The sequence below is a fragment of the Onychostoma macrolepis genome, chromosome 05 (genome assembly GCF_012432095.1).
Source record: "Onychostoma macrolepis isolate SWU-2019 chromosome 05, ASM1243209v1, whole genome shotgun sequence".
NCBI classification, from domain to species: domain Eukaryota; kingdom Metazoa; phylum Chordata; class Actinopteri; order Cypriniformes; family Cyprinidae; genus Onychostoma; species Onychostoma macrolepis.
The window spans coordinates 25,118,386-25,139,426 of NC_081159.1; the positions used below are offsets into that span (position 1 = coordinate 25,118,386).

The 21,041-nt window shown below is 37.4% G+C and overlaps 1 protein-coding gene across 1 annotated transcript in view; it reads right to left on the bottom strand.

Annotated features, from left to right (window-relative positions):
• The window catches only part of LOC131541005 (LHFPL tetraspan subfamily member 7 protein), a 143,347-nt gene that overhangs the window by 88,995 nt on the left and 33,311 nt on the right, over positions 1-21,041 (bottom strand). Inside the window, exon 2 of the mRNA XM_058776469.1 lies at positions 15,470-15,608. Within this exon, the coding sequence (XP_058632452.1) occupies positions 15,470-15,608 (139 nt within the window). The remainder of the gene's footprint in view (positions 1-15,469; positions 15,609-21,041) is intronic.

Consider the following 21,041-nt stretch of genomic DNA (forward strand, 5'->3'; position numbering starts at 1 on the left):
GGGCTGATCTACTGGGATTTTCATGCATTTCATCTCTAGGGTTTGCAGAGAATGGTCAAAAAAATGTTGCTGACCATGTCCATGTCTTCATGACATGAGAACTGACAAAAGCATGAACAATCAGCTAATATTGCATTACATTATTGTTTTAACTGGTTGGAGTGTTTATTAACATAGCGCTCCCGCTTACAGTTGTATTCTGGCCAGAGTCAATAAAGTCCAAACATCTCATACATCAGCAATCCTATTACCACTGCCATATTCTCATCCACAAACATGTACACAAACAGAATAAACAAACAGCACACACAGCCCTGCTAAGCCACTGATGCTTCTTATAGAGTGTCAACTGCCTTTCCTGAAGATGAGTGAGAGGGAAGACAGGGATTTTTAAGACAAGAGAATAGGACACATCTCAAACTAAAAGAGAAGTCATGCATACAGACGCAAAAATGAACAGAAAGAGATGAGAGGCAGAAGGAGCGAGACACGATACACAAAGACAGACAACACAAGATGACTGATGATTTGAGTAGGAGAGAAAATAAAATTTAAGAATAATTCCACCGAAACAAAGGAAATGGTGCTGGACAGATTGTGAAAATTATCATTTTAAGGCGAGAAGAATTATGTTCAGAGAAAGGGTGAAGCAAAGGATAGACAGAGAGATAGGGATGGTCTCTAGGCTCCCAGTGCAGTGAGCTTCAGGCACCAGAAGTGAGATGTGACTGAATACATTACAGTCAAACAAGAGGAATGCATATCATAACTCAACTGGCGCTCTCATCTGCCTCTCAGTCTTTCTCTGCACACATTCGCACAAGCCAATTAGTCATCCATAGTATGAAACATGAGCTAAGCTAGCCAAACAAATGGATGCAAACAGCTTTAATTTACTCACGCTTTAACAACCGTGTCACCATAAGACAGTCGCTCATCGTATTCCCCTGAATGTGTTTGTGTGTTATGGTCTGGACTGTGGCTCTAGTTGCACGCATGACGAAACAAACCTGCAACAACCTGAACCGCAAACAAGAAACCAACGACAACCATAACTCAAGATTTTCAAAGAGAGAGAGTTGAGATATGAGAGAAGTCAGGAAGCAGCTATCACACACACACACACACACTGTCCCTCTCAAATACACTTCAGTATGTTACTGTGCACAGTATGATAATTTTCCAACCCAGAAACATAAAGAAATATGTGCCTGTGGCAACATTTTTGCAAAAATGATAGTATATGTTGCTTTTTGCACATTTCATGGCAGTTTCAAAGTGAAATGCCCAGTGAGTGGCACTAAAAAGCACATTCAGCACATCTCCGAAACAGAAAACATGAATATGCCAACATTTTCTAAATGCGGTTCATGCACGTACAGGATCATAGCAGTTCAGAAATTACATGTCGGTGAGTAACACTAAAAGGTTAATGCTTTAAAATATCACACCCCCTATACTAGCCCCAGCCTAAACCTAACTAATAGTGTCAACAAAAGCAAATGTGAGATAAAAATACATTTACTGAAGCAACCATGCCATTTTTGCCTGCTTCTACGTGTTTTTGTCCAATTATGTTTTACAGGACTTGTTCCCCATCGCTCGTATCAGGTGAGCTACCGAACAAGTTTACCATGTCAGAAAATCAAATACATATGGAGCTGGTTATGTGATGCAAGCATTAAAATGTATTTGTTTATAAATCATGCACTGTGGTAAAAGTGCTCTGCAGCCATTTTGTAATGCAACATGGTTTTATGGATGGGGGTTTGTCAGTGTTGGGCCCCCTCTCTGGTCAGGGCCCTTGGAGAAGTCTTAAATGCAAGCAAATTAAACATTTTGATAATAAACTAGTTTAATAGAATGCAACGGCATTTAATACAATAGTCTGTGTTTTGATTCTAATTTTGTATATTTTTAGGCAGTATACAGCATATACTGTGCAGTATTCAATCAGAAGTACAATAGAATTCCATGACAAAATTACCCAGAAATTCTGAGTGTGAGTAATATTTACCTGGATGTATTTCATTGACACGTCGGATGTCTCAAAAAAGTGACCAGAGTTTAAGAAACCAATTTATGGCTTAGGTTACTGCCTGAATAAACCTGCACGCAAATACTCGCCTTAGAGATGAATGAGAATGTTAACGGATAGATCTTTCCATTTAATAGAGACCTTGTCACACACAGTCGCTCTCACAAATACAAGCACACAAACGTACACAATTACTTTTCTCCTCTATGTGTGAGCTCCACCATGCACAGTGGGAGCAAGCTCAATGAATAACTCCCCTGTCTCATTACAAATATCCCATGGCCCTCATTACCTTTGTCTGAGATATTCAAAGAAACTGCATTTCCGCCAATCAGTCTGACTGCCAGAGCCGCTTTAATGTCTGACTGTGATGTTATCAATGTCTGATAGGATGACACTTACTGTAGGAAGGTTCGACTGATACAGTACCTACTGGTGTTTAAGTGGTGTGTTTGCAGGAAAACAGCTTGTTCTGAATAAGATCAAATCAGTCCTCAAGCACCAACCTCAGTCCTGCAGTGATGTTGATGAAAGTCTGAACTGGTCGTATGTTCATGTAGCTGTGCGTTTCTGTGGGCCTTGGGGAGAGCTGACACTGCGGCCCACGGTCTCTTTGGCATAACGACACTCTTTCAAGAGCGATGGAGCAGAGGCAGAAAGATCAGTGTCTTTTTACTCTTTATTTCCAGAGAGATGAATCAAAAGAGGAAGACCAACTGAAGTGGGGGAAAAGAGTGGGAAGAACAACTCACACTGTGCGAGAGAAATATTTTACGAGGGAGATAACAAAAGAGAGAATAAGAGATTAGATTTTACACAGAAACTGGCAATTATTAGAACTGGGAATCCTGCAATCACCACTAATAAGACTAATAAGCATAAGAGGCATGTGCCGGACTGCAAACAGTGTTTTGTTTAATGCTGACAGTACAGAAATACAGTAAATATGCTTGTTTACACCAAAGAGACTCAGATCATTGTGATTGTTATGTTTTCAAAAACAGCTTAGATATTTTTTTTAACCAGCTCTATGTGATTTTAGCATTACTGTACTGAGCTGCTCAAATTATCACTATCACTGTGAAAAAGAAGTGTGCTTAATTGTATGAATGTGCACTTGACATAAAAGTTCCAATAGAAGTAACATTGAATTATATTTTAGTTTACCTTTTTTTGGTTAAAAATGTTCCAAAATAATTTTTTTGGGCAAGTCAAGTCAAGCCAAGTCATCTTTATTTATATAGCGCTTTTAACAATACAGATTGTGTCAAAGCACTTAACAGTATCAAATTGGAGGATAGAGTGTCAGTAATGTATAATGATAAGATTAAACACTCAATTTTCAGTTAATGGCATTTCATTATTGAATTCAGAGATGTCATTGTCTAGCTCAGTTTAGTTTAAATAGTATCTGTGAAATCAAATTGACAATAATCGCTAGAAATTAAGTGGCAAGTACATAACCAGCCTTACCTTACCCATCTCCTTACCTTAGCCCGTAAACTTGTGATAATGTTTTCTAATCTGAGTGGTACTGGTAGGTTTTCACGGGAAATACAAGCTTGCCACCGTTTGTCTTTGTGTAATTTCGTCATGTCCGTAAACATAAAGAAGAAGGAGTCCTGGCTAGTAGGCTATATCACACTTGAGGATGCTGCAGGTGGCAGATCATTAATACACTCTAAAAAAATGCTGGGTTAAATACAAGCCAGCGCTGGGTAAAATGTGGACAAACCCAGTGATTGGGTTGTTTTGACCCAGCGGTTGGGTTACTGCCCAGAAGGCTGGGTTAAACATTTAACCCAACTGTTGGTTGAAAACAACCCAATCGCTGGGTTTTTCCATATTTTACTCAGCACTGGGTTGTCTTTAACCCAGCATTTTTTAGAGTGTAGCCTCTTCTCACAGCAGCTGGAATAATTAAATTTATCATTTTAAACACAAATTGTAATCCAGAAAGGTCCATACAACAATCATCAGTGACAACTGGAGATTCACCCGTAGTCTACAGGTAACGCTAATACACACTAAATACATGTAGTCATGCAATGCTGATGTTGTTAACATTAACCTTTTGAGAACAAAGTATAACAATAATAATCATTTGCATGGTTTGATGTGATATGAGCTAAACGATCGTTTATCGTTTATTTAGATTTATTGGTAGCGCAATGTATTGTAATGCTTTTTTTCTCAGTTGGTCAGAACAAAAGTGGCAGACATGTTACTCGTTCAGGTGATTTTTTTTCAGTGACAATTTTTATTTGGGTCATACTTCCAAGACATAGAATCTGTGATTGCGAAGTACAGTGAATATCCACACCGGTGCAGTGACTGACAGTCACACATACTCCTCAAAACATTAGATTTATCTGCGCTGAGGAGCCGAGCACCACCCACGTAAAAAAAGATATTTCCACATATAACTGCAATTGCAGGCTTCAAACAGAGATGGCGACAAAGAGGCTAAACTTACTGACTGCAGCTTTAAATGCTTGTCAGTATATCTGGCAGTATACTTTAAGCAAATTTCAAAGACGATAGATGTAAATGTAATATTGCATATATACAGTAGATGTACTTAAGTGGCTCAAAAATGCACTCTAAAGTTCAGCTAATTGCATTCAGTGTAAAAATAAACTACAGTTGTACAAAGGGCGCACACTGGGTTGAGAAACCAACATTTTAAACTGTCATGTGGTCATGTTACAATGTGCCCCTCAGATTTTACAATGTGCCCCGCCCAACATGGGGCATGTTGTCACATTTCACTTCCATTGTTTTGGGGTAGAAAAAAAAATATATATATATATACACTGTAATAATGAAAAAAAAAACACATATTTGTAACAGACAAGTGTGAAATTAATGTGGACAAAAAATTATACTCTGAACCCAATGTGGATTTACACAAACTGAGAAAGTCAAAGTGTTCTCAAAAAGCATTCTCCCCTAATACATAGCATTCACCTGCAATTAACATGCAATTAAATGTCTGAAAATATTATACAGTTCAAACCTAACTATTAAGTAATAAGTGCTCTATTTAAAAGTATGCTAAAGTGTACTTCTTTTTATAAGGATTCCTGTCATCCATTGTTTGGACAAACTGATGTCACTGTTTAGTATGGTAAAGAGCAGCATAAATATTCTTCAAAACATCCTTATATTGTGATCCACAACACAAGTTGTTTTTTGTTTTTGTCTTTTTTTGTTCTGAGTGAAGTATTTCTTTGGGACAGAAGAAAGTATTTAAAATTCGACACAAACACATCAGCTTTACTGCAGTTGTCTGCTGTGAAAGAGAGAAAGGATGGAACGATTTTCTTTGGTATCACCAGCATCAGATTGTCAGGGCAACCAGCCAAATGTGAACATTTTGCCTGACATCAATGCACTTCCATCTCTAGCTAAATACATCCCAGGAGACTCTGCAGACAGAGGCAGGATCACAGAGTGCCTGTACACTCTTCTGTACCCGGCGGATGTGAGGATGTACCCTGATAGTATCATAGATAATTTGCATAATTTACAGAGATAAACAACCTGACCAATAAATGTTTTCTGTTTTATTTCTCTGTTGTCTAAGCATATGTCTAGTTAAGATGAACAAATGATTACAATAGAATTTAACTTTGTATACACTTACACATTCTTTATTATGTTATAATGGTATTGGTTGATATCTGATAATCAATTGTGCTAATCAATTAGTTTACCCATGCTGTCATGTAAGCTCAGTTAATTTGTTTAAAAACTAACAATTTACTAACACAGTTACATATTTAGAAAATCCCATAATGAACATACATGTTATATACTTAAAATATTTTAAATTTTCAATTAAAATTGATACCTAAATTGCAAAACAAACTTTTTATTTTTAGTGTTTTAATTTATTCAGACAAAATGTAATATACATTTATATAGTAGTCAACATCATTTATCATTGACTACAAAATGAAAAAATAATTACCTTAATCAGCAAATGCTCAGTATCGGCCAAACTTTTTAGATTGGTGCATTCCCACTCTCGTATACACTTTATATATATATATATATATACAGTGAGGAAAATAAGTATTTGAACACCCTGCTATTTTGCAAGTTCTCCCACTTAGAAATCATGGAGGGGTCTGAAATTGTCATCGTAGGTGCATGTCCACTGTGAGAGACATAATCTAAAAAAAAAAATCCAGAAATCACAATGTATGATTTTTTAACTATTTATTTGTATGATACAGCTGCAAATAAGTATTTGAACACCTGAGAAAATCAATGTTAATATTTGGTACAGTAGCCTTTGTTTGCAATTACAGAGGTCAAACGTTTCCTGTAGTTTTTCACCAGGTTTGCACACACTGCAGGAGGATTTTGGCCCACTCCTCCACACAGATCTTCTCTAGATCAGTCAGGTTTCTGGCCTGTCGCTGAGAAACACGGAGTTTGAGCTCCTCAAAGATTCTCTATTGGGTTTAGGTCTGGAGACTGGCTAGGCCACGCCAGAACCTTGATATGCTTCTTACAGAGCCACTCCTTGGTTATCCTGGCTGTGTGCTTGGTCATTGTCATGTTGGAAGACCCAGCCTCGACCCATCTTCAATGCTCTAACTGAGGGAAGGAGGTTGTTCCCCAAAATCTCGCAATACATGGCCCCGGTCATCCTCTCCTTAATACAGTGCAGTCGCCCTGTCCCATGTGCAGAAAAACACCCCCAAAGCATGATGCTACCACCCCATGCTTCACAGTAGGGATGGTGTTCTTGGGATGGTACTCATCATTCTTCTTCCTCCAAACACGTTTAGTGGAATTATGACCAAAAGTTCTATTTTGGTCTCATCTGACCACATGACTTTCTCCCATGACTCCTCTGGATCATCCAAATGGTCATTGGCAAACTTAAGTCGGGCCTGGACATGTGCTGGTTTAAGCAGGGGAACCTTCCGTGCCATGCATGATTTCAAACCATGACGTCTTAGTGTATTACCAACAGTAACCTTGGAAACGGTGGTCCCAGCTCTTTTCAGGTCATTGACCAGCTCCTCCCGTGTAGTTCTGGGCTGATTTCTCACCTTTCTTAGGATCATTGAGACCCCACGGTGAGATCTTGCATGGAGCCCCAGTCCGAGGAGATTGACAGTCATGTTTAGCTTCTTCCATTTTCTAATGATTGCTCCAACAGTGGACCTTTTTCACCAAGCTGCTTGGCAATTTCCCGTAGCCCTTTCCAGCCTTGTGGAGGTGTACAATTTTGTCTCTAGTGTCTTTGGACAGCTCTTTGGTCTTAGCCATGTTAGTAGTTGGATTCTTACTGATTGTATGGGGTGGACAGGTGTCTTTATGCAGCTAACGACCTCAAACAGGTGCATCTAATTTAGGATAATAAATGGAGTGGAGGTGGACATTTTAAAGGGTCTTTGAGGGTCAGAATTCTAGCTGATAGACAGGTGTTCAAATACTTATTTGCAGCTGTATCATACAAATAAATAGTTAAAAAATCATACATTGTGATTTCTGGATTTTTTTTTTTAGATTATGTCTCTCACAGTGGACATGCACCTACGATGACAATTTCAGACCCCTCCATGATTTCTAAGTGGGAGAACTTGCAAAATAGCAGGGTGTTCAAATACTTATTTTCCTCACTGTATATATATATATAAGTTAATTAATTACAACCCACAAAATAATGCTAAATAAAATATGGGAATAATGTAGTGACAAAAAACAAAACAAAAACAATTAGGTTGGGTTAAGCTGTGGAATCGTATTTTGTTAAATTTACAAATTCACATCTTCAAATAATTCTTAAAATGAAGGTAAAAATATTGCTGGTCATAATGATGGGCAGTAATAAAGTATAAGACACTATTCGAGCTACAGCCCAATACAGAAACAAAAACCCAACACCCAAAACACAGAGAGAGAGATAGAGAAACATACTTTTCCATTAGACTGATTCTATCAGGAATCATAATTTATTAGCAAGACTGTATGGTTTTCCCCACTCTCTTTAACTCAGTCTCTATATCTTTGGAGAAACTGCAAATGGGTCAAAGCTGTAGTGTGCCTGGTTCACACAACCTGACCCAGAGGAGCACACACTCACTCACACACACACACACACACACACACACACACACGCACACACCTTCCTGGCCAGGTTCACACACACTGAACACCATGTTCTGTGACCATCCATTTCATTTAACACAGGAGGGCAAACAGACATCCAGAAGACGGCTCAACCATAAATAACAACCTGAAGAAGCAGATCATGCAACTCAGTATTTCCATCAAGACATTCTTGTAAACATCTTACATCATTTATCATTTTTCAGTTTTCAGTCAAGGCGAATTCTCTCAGATCTTTTACAAGTCTGGCATTGAAGAAGGGTGTAAATTTATCAGGGACTCACCAAGAAAGTGAAAGAAAGGTCACTGATTGATTCAATATTCTCTCCACTCACTTTTACATTCAGTTTACTCACTCCAGTGTGCTTTAAAGAAAACGACCTCTGTGAACTCCATGTGCGACATGTATATATATCATCACACTAACAATCACACACACACACACACACAGAGGAATCACTGAGTGCCATAAGAGGCTCTTGTTTGTTGTGAATAACTGTGAAGTTGCCATCATCACATTAAATGCAGCTCTGCTGTCATTTCCTCTGCATAATACCTTCATTGTTTTCACAGGGCCATTATACTTCAGTTCCCTCATTTCACATCAGCAAACAAACACTCTCTCCTGTGATCTTCGCATCCATATTTTAGCTATAAAATAACCCCTGTTTATGAAGATACAGAGAACAAAGTGAACACACCAGAGAGTAAAATTTCTTATTACGTGTGCTGCTCTAAAATTACACTGAGTTTGCGAATTAGACTGAGTTGTTTTTCTTACCCGTGTGCGGGACGTAATGTAGACAAAACGGCAGACTCTCCGAAGCTTATTAGATGGTTTATATTGCACAAGTGTAAGTGTGATTCAGTGCTTTATACAATAATTCATCTGGATACAGGAAACACAGACATAGATGAAAGACATGGAGAAAATCTGATACATTAGCAGCTATCCAACAAATAATCATGATCAAGACAGAAGATGTGTTCACAAGTCCAGTTTCAAGTCTATGAAGGCCAAGTCACGTCTTAAAGCGGTAATTCACCACAGACAAAAGTGGTTTTAATATACATTGGCTGTCTATTCAGAAACAAGATTTTTGGGTTTCACTTTATTTTGATGGTCCCTTTAACACATTCTATTGACTATAAGTAATGTTGCACCTACATTTCTACTGACTCTCATTAGAGTGTTAGTAGTGTATTAGTTGACTGGTAGGGTTAGGGTTAGATTAAGTTGACACGTTCTTGCAAAGTTACTTACAGTCATTAGAATATCTGTTGGGAGACTGCAGATAATACAGCAGACAGTCTAATAATACTCTTATGAGAGTTTGTTGACATGTAGTTGCAACATTACTTAGTGTCAACAGAATGTTCAAAAGGGACCATCAAAATAAAGTGTTACCGATTTTTGTTTTTAATCGATGCTACATGACTAGAGAAAACAGAGAAAAAGACCTGTGGTGAAAAAATGTAGGCAAACTTCAACACCCAAAATGCACTGTTCTTGATCAGAGTATCCATGTGAAGTAATACACAAGTGTGGAAGTAGTTTTCATAAAAGCCCTGGAGCTGTCAAATAAACAGTGATATCTTGGTGCAGGTAGCACAAACCAAATAATAGGCTACACATTGTTCAATTACTTAGACCACAAACACTGTAACAATACAAAGCTGGCTGAAAACTCCAAGTCAAATCCAAATCTCTTTTAGTAAGTTTTTTATATGCAGAGAAAAAAATGCTTGAAGACTCCATTTTGTATTACTTCGTGATTTTTTTCCGCAACGGATGAATTAATATGCATCGGACTCAGTGTGCAAGGTTTCTTTGCGTGACAAATTTTTAGGATGACTAATATGAAAAAACACTTTTGTACAATTGAGTTTTCATGTCTTCAGCACAGATCTTGTCTTTAAGGAGTGCAGTATTTCATAAATTTTTGTATGAATGTGTTCTGATATTGAAATTCTGCCCAACAACTGATACGGTTTGGTTAAAAAAAGAAAACGCATTCAAAACTATACACACACCATCTCAGAAGACTTTATGCTAAATTACTACCTAAATCTTAAAATAGAGAAAACAATTAAATATCCAATGTCTGCCCATACATATCCAGGACTGGATGATACAATAGCCTACCTATAAAAATATAATCCTGGATATCATTTAACAATCTTTCACAACAGATTCTGTCATTTCATTCATTTGCCTTTCGTAAGTTTTAACAGTTAAAGATTGAAATCACAGATAATCTTTCCTTTAAAAGAACTAACAGTGAATTCAAAACACCCTGCAAGCTGTCGGATGGGAAACAACTGAGTGTTAGTGTCTAACTATATATCTGTTTTGTTGTTTGTTACAGTTTGGCAGTCTGACTGGCAAAAAGTAATATCTGCTCATGCTCTCAAAGCAAATGATAAGAGAATGTTTTTCAGTAAGCAAAACAGCACATAAAATATTAAAAATAATCAGCTATATGTCTTTTGCCTTCAAGCAAACACATTGAAACTTTAGAGGCTTATTAATTTCCAAACTTTCTACAACTACAGCAAAAAAGAGAGAAAACTTTCTTGAAAAGGGCTATCAGCAAATATTGCAGTGTGAAATCATGCTGAAAAGCTGGTTTTGTTTGTAGGGCTGTCTGTTTGGAAGAGGGCATCTATCGGAGCTGAAGTTGATTACTAGTGTCTTACCCTTGAAAAGATGCTTCAATCGATGCTCAGAGAATACCAATGCAGTCTGTGCCCTTTTACATTCTCCATTATTACAGTACTTTTATGGAAATATCATTACTTTCTAATTAGAACAGGGAAATATATCAGCAAGAGGCACTTATTCTCTGCTGTTAAAATTATTTAAGGTTTCTCTGTAATGATCAATGTAGAGCCCAAAGGCTCAATTATAACAAGCATTTAAATGTACCGTATTCCCACCACCAATAAAAACTTCCAAGGCCTCAAGAATATCTAGGTCGGACATACTGGAAATCAGTGCTCCAAATATACACGTTCCTGGCATATGAACATAATATTTATTTAGCACGAGTGCTTGTAATTGCTTTTTGTCCAAGTAGATATCTAGGATGGTGTTGTTTATAGAAGTATTTGCCTGTTGAATGAAGGCCAGTGCTACACGAGGCATGTGGCCACCCCTGAACCACTGACCTGTGTTAAAGGGCTGTAATTGTCTTTTTACTGCGGCCACTAAATCTCTGAGTGCCCTCACCGTTCCATCGCAACATTCTGCCAATGGTCGTCGCCTAGCAACCGGAGTCGAGAGCAAACACTTCTTTCTTTATTTATTCTAATTTAGCTTTTGTGACTGATGCGCTCTGCAACAAAGTGATTCAGATGGATGGGCTGTTCAGTCTCAAAATTCTCCATATTCAGAAAATATCTGTCTAATCATGGCAGAGGGTGTGCGTATGAAGCAAATGTCTGGGAAATAGCAACCGAAATTGTGAATTACATTCCCCTGCCGGATTCTGATGGTTTCAATAGTCAATAGTTGGCCTAAATGGGTCTGCGTAGTTGACTGGCTAGACCACCAGTCTAACAACTCAACTACCATGTTCAAGGCACAAGCTACGAGAATACTTTGCATGACTTTTATGACTTTATTCAACGATTTCTACTCTTCCGGATCAGTCTGCCACCATTCAAGAGAGTACCAAGACGCAATGGTGGTGGACTGACCCTGAAGAGAAGAAATCGTTGAATAAAGTGATTATTTTTTCTTTGCGCACAAAAAGTTTTCTCATAGCTTCATAACATTACGCAACCACTCCTGTCACATGGACTATTTTAACAATGTCCTTACTACCTTTCAGTGTCTTGACCGTGGTAGTTCCCTTGCTGTCTACACTGTCAAAAAAAAAAAAAGTTGAGCCAATTTAAAATTTTAAGGCAACCAGCTTCAGCAGATTTTTGAGTTTTCTCAACTTGTCGTTGAGAAATTTGAGAATCTCCCACAAAAATAAATTGAGCAAACTCAAAAATCTGCTGAAGCTGGTAAAAAAATATTTAAGTTCGCTCAACTTTTCTTTTCTTTTTTTTGCAGTGTATGGAGGGTCAGAAAGCTCTCAGATTTTATCAAAAATATCTTAATTTGTGTTGCGAAGATGAACGAAGGTCTTACGGGTGAACTATCCGTTTAAGATAGTCTTCAGCACAGTTGCAACCATAAAACTCTTTTAAATGTCAAATATACAGTGGGGCAAAAAAGTATTTAGTCAGCCACCAATTGTGCAAGTTCTCCCACTTAAAAAGATGAGAGAGGCCTGTAATTTTCATCATAGGTATACCTCAACTATGAGAGACAAAATGAGAAAAACAAATCCAGAAAATCACATTGTAGGATTTTTAAAGAATTTATTTGCAAATTATGGTGGAAAATAAGTATTTGGTCAATAACAAAATTTCATCTCAATACTTTGTTATATACCCTTTGTTGGCAATGACAGAGGTCAAACGTTTTCTGTAAGTCTTCACACACTGTTGCTGGTATTTTGGCCCATTCCTCCATGCAGATCTCCTCTAGAGCAGTAATGTTTTGGGGCTGTCGCTGGGCAACACAGACTTTCAAGATTTTCGATGGGGTTGAGATCTGGAGACTGGCTAGGCCACTCCAGGACCTTGAAATGCTTCTTACGAAGCCACTCCTTCGTTGCCCGGGCGGTGTGTTTGGGATCATTGTCATGCTGAAAGACCCAGCCACGTTTCATCTTCAATGCCCTTGCTGATGGAAGGAGGTTTTCACCAAAATCTCACGATACATGGCCCCATTCATTCTTTCGTTTACGGATCAGTCGTCCTGGTCCCTTTGCAGAAAAACAGCCCCAAAGCATGATGTTTCCACCCCCATGCTTCACAGTAGGTATGGTGTTCTTTGGATGCAACTCAGCATTCTTTCTCCTCCAAACACGGCAAGTTGAGTTTTTACCAAAAAGTTCTATTTTGGTTTCATCTGACCATATGACATTCTCATAAACCTCTTCTGGATCATCCAAATGCTCTCTAGCAAACTTCAGACGGGCCGGACATGTACTGGCTTAAGCAGGGGGACACGTCTGGCGCTGCAGGATTTGAGGCCTTTGTTACTTTGGTCCCAGCTCTCTGCAGGTCATTCACTAGGTCCCCCCGTGTGGTTCTGGGATTTTTGCTCACAGTTCTTGTGATCATTTTGACCCCACGGGGTGAGATCTTGCGTGGAGCCCCAGATCGAGGGAGATTATCAGTGGTCTTGTATGTCTTCCGTTTTCTAATAATTGCTCCCACAGTTGATTTCTTCACACCAAGCTGCCTACCTATTGCAGATTCAGTCTTCCCAGCCTGGTGCAGGTCTACAATTTTGTTTCTGGTGTCCTTTGACAGCTCTTTGGTCTTGGCCATGGTGGAGTTTGGAGTTGGACTGTTTGAGGTTGTGGACAGGTGTCTTTTATACTGATAACGAGTTCAAACAGATGCCATTAATACAGGTAACAAGTGGAGGACAGAGGAGCCTCTTAAAGAAGAAGTTACAGGTCTGTGAGAGCCAGAAATCTTGCTTGTTTGTAGGTGACCAAATACTTATTTTACCGAGGAATTTACCAATTAATTATTTAAAAATCCTACAATGTGATTTTCTGGATTTTTTTTTTCTTATTTTGTCTCTCATAGTTGAGGTATACCTATGATGAAAATTACAGGCCTCTCTCATCTTTTTAAGTGGGAGAACTTGCACAATTGGTGGCTGACTAAATACTTTTTTGCCCCACTGTAACAGAATATTGAACATTAACAGGTCTTTCAGTTTACTCAAAAACACATAAAATAACACAAAGGAATAGTTAAGCCAAAAATAAAAGATTTGCTGAAACTGAACTCACCTTTTGGTCATCTGAGATTTAGAGGAGTTTGTTCACCTGAACAGATTTGGAGAAATTTATGAATGAGAGTGAGAGTCCAAACAGCTGGTAAAAACACAAAAATCCACAAATAATCCACACAACTCCAGTCCATCAATTACCGCCTTGTGAAGTGAAAAGCTTGTTGTTTGACATATTAATAATTTAGACATTTTTAACTTCAAACAGTTGTTTCCAGCGATAAAATATGAGTCCTCTATCCATAATATTATTAGTGAACTGATGGACTTGTGTCGCGCAGATTATTGTGGATTATTGTGATGCTTTATCAGATGTTCAAGCTCTTATTCTGACGGCACCCATTCACTGCAGAGGATCCATTGGTGAGCAAATGATGTAATGCTACATTTCTCCAAATATGTTACAATAAAGAAACAAACTCTCATCTTCAATGGCATTATGGGTGAAAATTATTGAAAACTTCATTTTTGGGTGAACTATTCCTTTTATTTCAAGATTTACTCTTCTGATTCAGCCCTACGCAAAGCATACTGGGAACCACTGCCCAAACAACAAAAATGATTAATGTAGTCCCAACACAAATGGATTAAGTAAACTTCAGTTGTACATATTTAAGTTGACTAATCAAATAAAATTAAGTTAATACAAAATGCATACAGTAGCAATTGTGTTGCTTTAGCTCATGAAGTAAATTAAACAAGCAGCAAAATCTTTTTTTTTTTTCCAGTGTTATCTTACTGGTAGACCACGTTGAACCAGCAACCATATTCCAAAAACCAGCTTAACCTGTTATTTTCCCCCAGAAGGGATCTGCTCACACTACATATTATGCCTGGATTGCAAATAGTGTTTGAATAAACTCTTTCACGTAATTTAATGAAGGTGTAACATGAGACTTTGCATTTTTAATATGAAGCGCTACCTAAATTCAGCCTCAAGTGCTTTATTCCACATCATATCAAATTGAATCATTCCTCCCCTGGTCTGCCAAAAATGAACAATAAACTTCAAACGTGATGTTTGACAACACAACAGAATTCAGATGGGACGCCCAAAGCAGTTAGCAGAGCTCCAGCATATATCACATGATATCAGAGGAAGAGGTGAGAGAAGGAGGTCTCTGCCTCCTTCTGAAGATCTCTGCTGTTGCATGTACTCAAAATCACAAGATCCAAGAGAAACGTCTTCAAAGTGAAGTGTGAGAAAGAGATGTGTTGAGGTTTTACTAGTCTTGCATAGATTTTGGAAAGTTCTTGCCATTTCTGTGTGCAATATGACTCAGATGGTTTGTGGGGGTCCTGTCTAAACCTCAGATTAGGGTATTACTGACTAGGATCAGTCACGTAATGCTACTCAGCATGGTTCCTCAAAGGGCTGGTGTTTAAGAGCTGATCAGAGGTCAGATAGTAAGCCGGACACTAACCTGCAGCCATCTGCATGTATCCTGCCAATGTGCAGATCCTCCTCTCACAGGCTCCACTGGGCAGGAAGATGGTAATGATGGCCAGCAGGGAGCTGACTGCCAGCAGAGCACATCCACCTGAACACAGCACCGCACTCGTCTGCAACACACACACAACACACAACACTTACAGAGACTGCTGCTCTTATAAGAGTTCAAACTCTTTCTGAGGCTTGATTGATTTTTACTAATGCAATCCAAATTTAATTCTGTTCTCATAAAATGAGTTAATCTAGCCACAACTGGATTTAGTAGATCAAGGTAAAACCACAGATTTTAAATCAAAACTGCACTAAACACTGAACAAAAACATCACATGGCTAACCATAATATAATATAATATAATATAATATAATATAATATAATATAATATAATATAATATAATATAATATAATATAATATAATATAATATAATATAATATAATATAATTAATATAATATAATATAATATAAAAGTAACTTTTGTGCTATGGTACTATTAGGCTTTTATTTATGGAACTATTAGGCTGTTGTAATTCTCACCATTTACTAGCATGCATATTACTAGCATACTGGCTATTAGTACTTATAAAGTACATATTAATGTCTTATTCTGCATGACCATATTTAAGATCCTTCACTGTAAAAAATGACCGTGATTTTAACAGTAAAAAACTGTGAAAATGCTACAGTAAAAACCTGTTAAATGGTTAACGGTAAGTTCCTGTAAAATTTACAGGGAAAAAACGTAAACTGATATTCCCAGAATTCCCTGTGTTGCATTTCAAATTTTGTTTGAATTTGATGTTTTTTCTTTGAAATAACTGTTTCTTCGTAGTTTTTTCTTATCAGTTATGTTTATTAGGGTTGTATGTTACATCTAATGTTGTTAAATTAATCTTTATTGCATATTTCAGTTTAATGAGTCTCACCATGATGGTGTTTAGTGTTTGTGTGAATGTGCACCTTCTATATGTGTTATTATTTAAAAGCTGCCTGTGATGGGCTTTGATTCATAGTGTGACTTTCTCATCACCACCTGCATTTGGTGGTTATCAGTGTATTTCAAAGGTACAAAACAGATTTCAGTACTTCAATAGTTTGGTATACTAACATTATATGATTTAATGAAATTACGGTATTTAACTGTAAATTTAAGTTAAAACCATAAAACCTAAAATGTTGCTACCGTATTTTTTTACGGTAGAATTCCGGCAACCACAGCTGCCGGTTTTTTACCGTACATTTTTTTACAGTGTTTAATCCCCATACCTAAACTTAACAACTACCTTACTAACTAAGCAGAAAATTAGGAGTTTATTGAGGCAAAAGTTGTAATTAATAGTGAGAACTGGATCTTAAAATAAAGTGTGACCAAATTTTGAGTGAAAATTTGCTATTCATCCACTTAAAAAAAAAAAAAAAAAAAAGCAGCTTGGCCATTCTACTTAATTTCTTCTTTTGTTTTCTCCACAAGATAGAAAAGCATATGAGTAAATGATGACAAAATGTAATTTTTTGGATTCATTATTTTTACATTAAACGCCAAGCCCAGTCACAGGAAAAAAAAAAAACATTCAAACAAGGTAGACAGAAATATAAGGTGTGAAATCAATCAGTTTTTTCTAAGCGCTTACTCAGTGGGATCAATTTAGTGAAACAGCATGTACTGATCCTCTAATCTACCACCTTCATCAAATCAAACGCTTCATCAGTCGAAAGCCTCACTCCAGCACTACACAACGAAAACATGCCTGGTCCAAAAACAAAAATAAAGGCCATCTCAGACTGAAGATCTCTGAAGTATGGATAGGTATCTCTCATCTGGGCTTTTTTAAATAAGATGTTTGCTAGAGCAGGCTGCAGGTGCTGACATGTCTTTGTTCGACTATGGCACAAAACTAAGAGTACCTAAAAGTTTGTGTTACAATCCCTAAAACAAAAACATGGAGGATGCATATCAGAGACAAGAGGCAATTGATCTTACTCTCATGTAATCCATTTAAGCCTGTGAGGCAGGACACACTGATATCATGAATTATTAATGTGAAAAAAAAAAGTGGATTGATTTTGGTAGTATCTATAACTTAACGCTTAGATGTTGCTGTTGAACCAATCTTTTAGATTCCCATAAGCCTAACATTTAAAAATCAAAACGATTGTCAGGACTATATTATTCCACAAAGTGTCATTATCGCAACCCTAAAATCTGGTGCAGATAAACAAACAGACAGGGAAAAAAAATAAGCTACACATACTAATATACACGTATGAAATGTACACTTCCACAACAATTTTAAATATACAAAAAAAAAAAATACACATATACAGATAAACATACAAAAACATAATGTTTGTAGTACCACCCAGTGGCCATAGTCATGCCAGAAGACTGTAAGAATATTCAATAACAATATTTTAGTATCAATACACTTTTTATTAAAGTAGCCTATTCTAAAATGTGTTCAGATGATGGCTTTCTGTAGGAAACAGAAGCAGTCTTTCTGTAAAGGTGGGTCACAGGTGGCTGCTTTTCAGAGAGAAACATTCAGAGATTTCAAACTGAGGTTTTCTTTCTGACAGTTTGATCTCACTACCTCTTCAATAGATCAGCTGGAGCTTTCAAATGCTGTTTTCGCACACAGAACTGCAGTATCAAACTTACTAGACCAAATCAACAACAAAGTAAACAAAACATCTATTAAAAAGCTATCAGCACATCTCTTGCACAAACAATACACATACACAACAGAGTGCAGTTCTTAGAGTCATTGTCACATTAGCAGTGCATATCAGAAAGGAGTCACAATAATAATACAATTGCCAGTGACTTCATTATTTTGTGGTCCTAATGGCGAAGACATTAATGGAAAGAGCGGAACGCTAATAAAGACAGGATGGCAGATTCATAGGTGGCATCTGAAACTGCAGTATTTCTGATGGTAATGATAACATTTGTAGTAATTATGACTGTTTGTGCTGATGACAACATTACAACATCCTTTAAAATAATGACATGTCTGCACTGGAAATAGGAAAAATTCTAATAACGCAGAAAACTAAGAAGTGGAACATCGCAGACACTCGGCAGAAACATATTTCCTTCAAACAGAACTCATTCCCCTTTAAATGGTATTCATATATTCATAGAAACGTCTAGTTTTCTCAGCACCATCTCTTGATCTTGCCATCTTTGAAGCCTTTAGATGAAATGAGCTCTTGCCCACTGTGCTGTCAAACATTACCGTGTTTCATTACAACTAATAGAGACATATTAGGGCTGCAACAGATCAGATCCAGAACTAAATGGTATCCTGGAAAATCATAAATAGGCTGTCTATGACAGGAATGTTCATGATGCTCATAAGTTAAACAAGCAGTTTGCATATTTCATCCCTAATGTATATAGTCTACGTATGGCTAGGAAATGGAAATGTACTTCCTGAGGTCAATACTAATTAGTGGTGCTTGCCAAGTGTGCTATTACTTTTCAAAGTGATCAGACTCAAGATTTTTCATCTAGTGGATGATAAACTGGCCAAAAAAATTCTATACACTGATGCTGAAAGCAGGACCATTTCTAGAGATCAGAATAACCCAATAGAGACTTGGGGTGGGCTGTTTTGAATTGGGCAAACACTCAGAACACCACAGAAACTGCATGGATACACTCTGACAACATGCCATAATATCCAAAAGCCTTTTATGGCAATTGTAACAATCTTTTTGATTCAACCGTAATTTTATGAAGCTATGAGAATACTTTTTGTGAGCAAAGACAACAAAATGCGTCATGGTAGGCTACTCTTGTGAATGGCAGCGGATGCTAACACGGAAGAGAAAAATCGTTGAATAAAGTCATTATTTTTGTTCTCGTATCTCATAGCTTCATAAAATTATGGTTAAAGGGGTCATATGATGTTGCTAATAAGAACATTATTTTGTGTATTTGGTGTAATGCAATGTGTTTGTGCAGTTCAAGGTTCAAAAAACACATTATTTTCCACATACTGTACATTATTTTTACTCCTCGATGCTCCGCCTTTCTGAAACGCGCAGATTTTTACAAAGCTCATCGCTCTGAGAAGCGAGGCATGCTCTGATTGGCCAGCTATCCAGTGCGTTGTGATTGGCCGAATACCTCAAGCGTGTGACGGAAATGTTACGCCCCTTACCATGTTGTGATGCAGTGTCCCAGCGCGACGAGACTAAAACAATAAAACCTGCTATAAACGAGGCATTTGTTGCATTCAGTGAGGACATAATTACTGATTATAATGACTTATATTGTCTTTTTACGTGTTGCGTAAACATAATACCATGTCTGCATTTGTGATCGTAGAAACGCCAAACAAGCACTACTCTACACTGCTCAAAACTCGCGTTTGAATAGTCAGTAGCAAATTATTTAAATAAGAAAATGTACTTACAGGCTGTGAGTCAGAAGCACCAGACTGTTCTTGCGACGTTGGAATTCACATCCATTCATAGTGTTCACATTGTAGGCTACTCTCTCCCAGGATCAAGAAACAGTCCTCATAAAATGCGCTGCACACACTCGAATATTTGCGTTGAACTGTTCTGGAACAGTGTTGTAAATATAACTTAACCACTGATTTCTAGTTGTGTACTCATTTGGAAGCCCAAACAAAGTACTTTCGCTTTCACAACGAAACACACAGTGTCTCCACGACATGGCGGTGGCAGCAACAATACTACAGCGAGAATATAAGTTATGCCTTCTTTCATTGCGGATACGCTTGGGCGGTGTTATACAAATCTTCCCACACCGTGACGTAAATATGTGGGGGCGTGTTTGAATGAGCCGTTTTAGAAGGGCGTGGCAGAGTCTTAACTTTTATAAAGACTATCTCTTTGGGTTTGAGACTTTAATCTTTGCAACTTTACAGATCTTATATATGCACAAACAGCTTGTAACACTCCAAAGACAAAGGAAAACATGAAATCGCATCATATGACCCCTTTAAACCACTGATGTCACATGGACTATACACTAATTATGGTAACAATATTACACTTAATATTTTTGAGTAGTTTTTAAGGCTTGATTTTTTTTTATGGAATCTACCTGAATAAATCAAGTAAAATCTCCTAAATTAATTAATCTATGACACAATGAATTTAATATAATTTTGAAATGTGCTCATTTATTTTAAGTTGATTTTCAAAAGTCTGTGATTTTCAGTGAGGCCTGTTTGTATTTGACTTTGAGTTATTTTGTACATTTAAAAGACTGTATACAGCCAAACAGCTCAAGTAGGAAAATACTTGAGAAATACTGGAAAGTACTGCACTAGCAAAGCTACTGCTCATTGAACAAGGCTTAATACCTTACAGGAGTAGTATCCATAACCATAAGCTCTACTCTTCTGCACAATGGTAACGATTGCACTGCACAATGGAAACTTCAATGTAACAGAAACTCTTTCAAAGGTCAAACATAACTGAACATTAAACATTAATAGATGTTTCCCTTCACTCAAAAACACATAAAATAGCATTTAATTTCAAAATTTACTCTCCATATCCAGC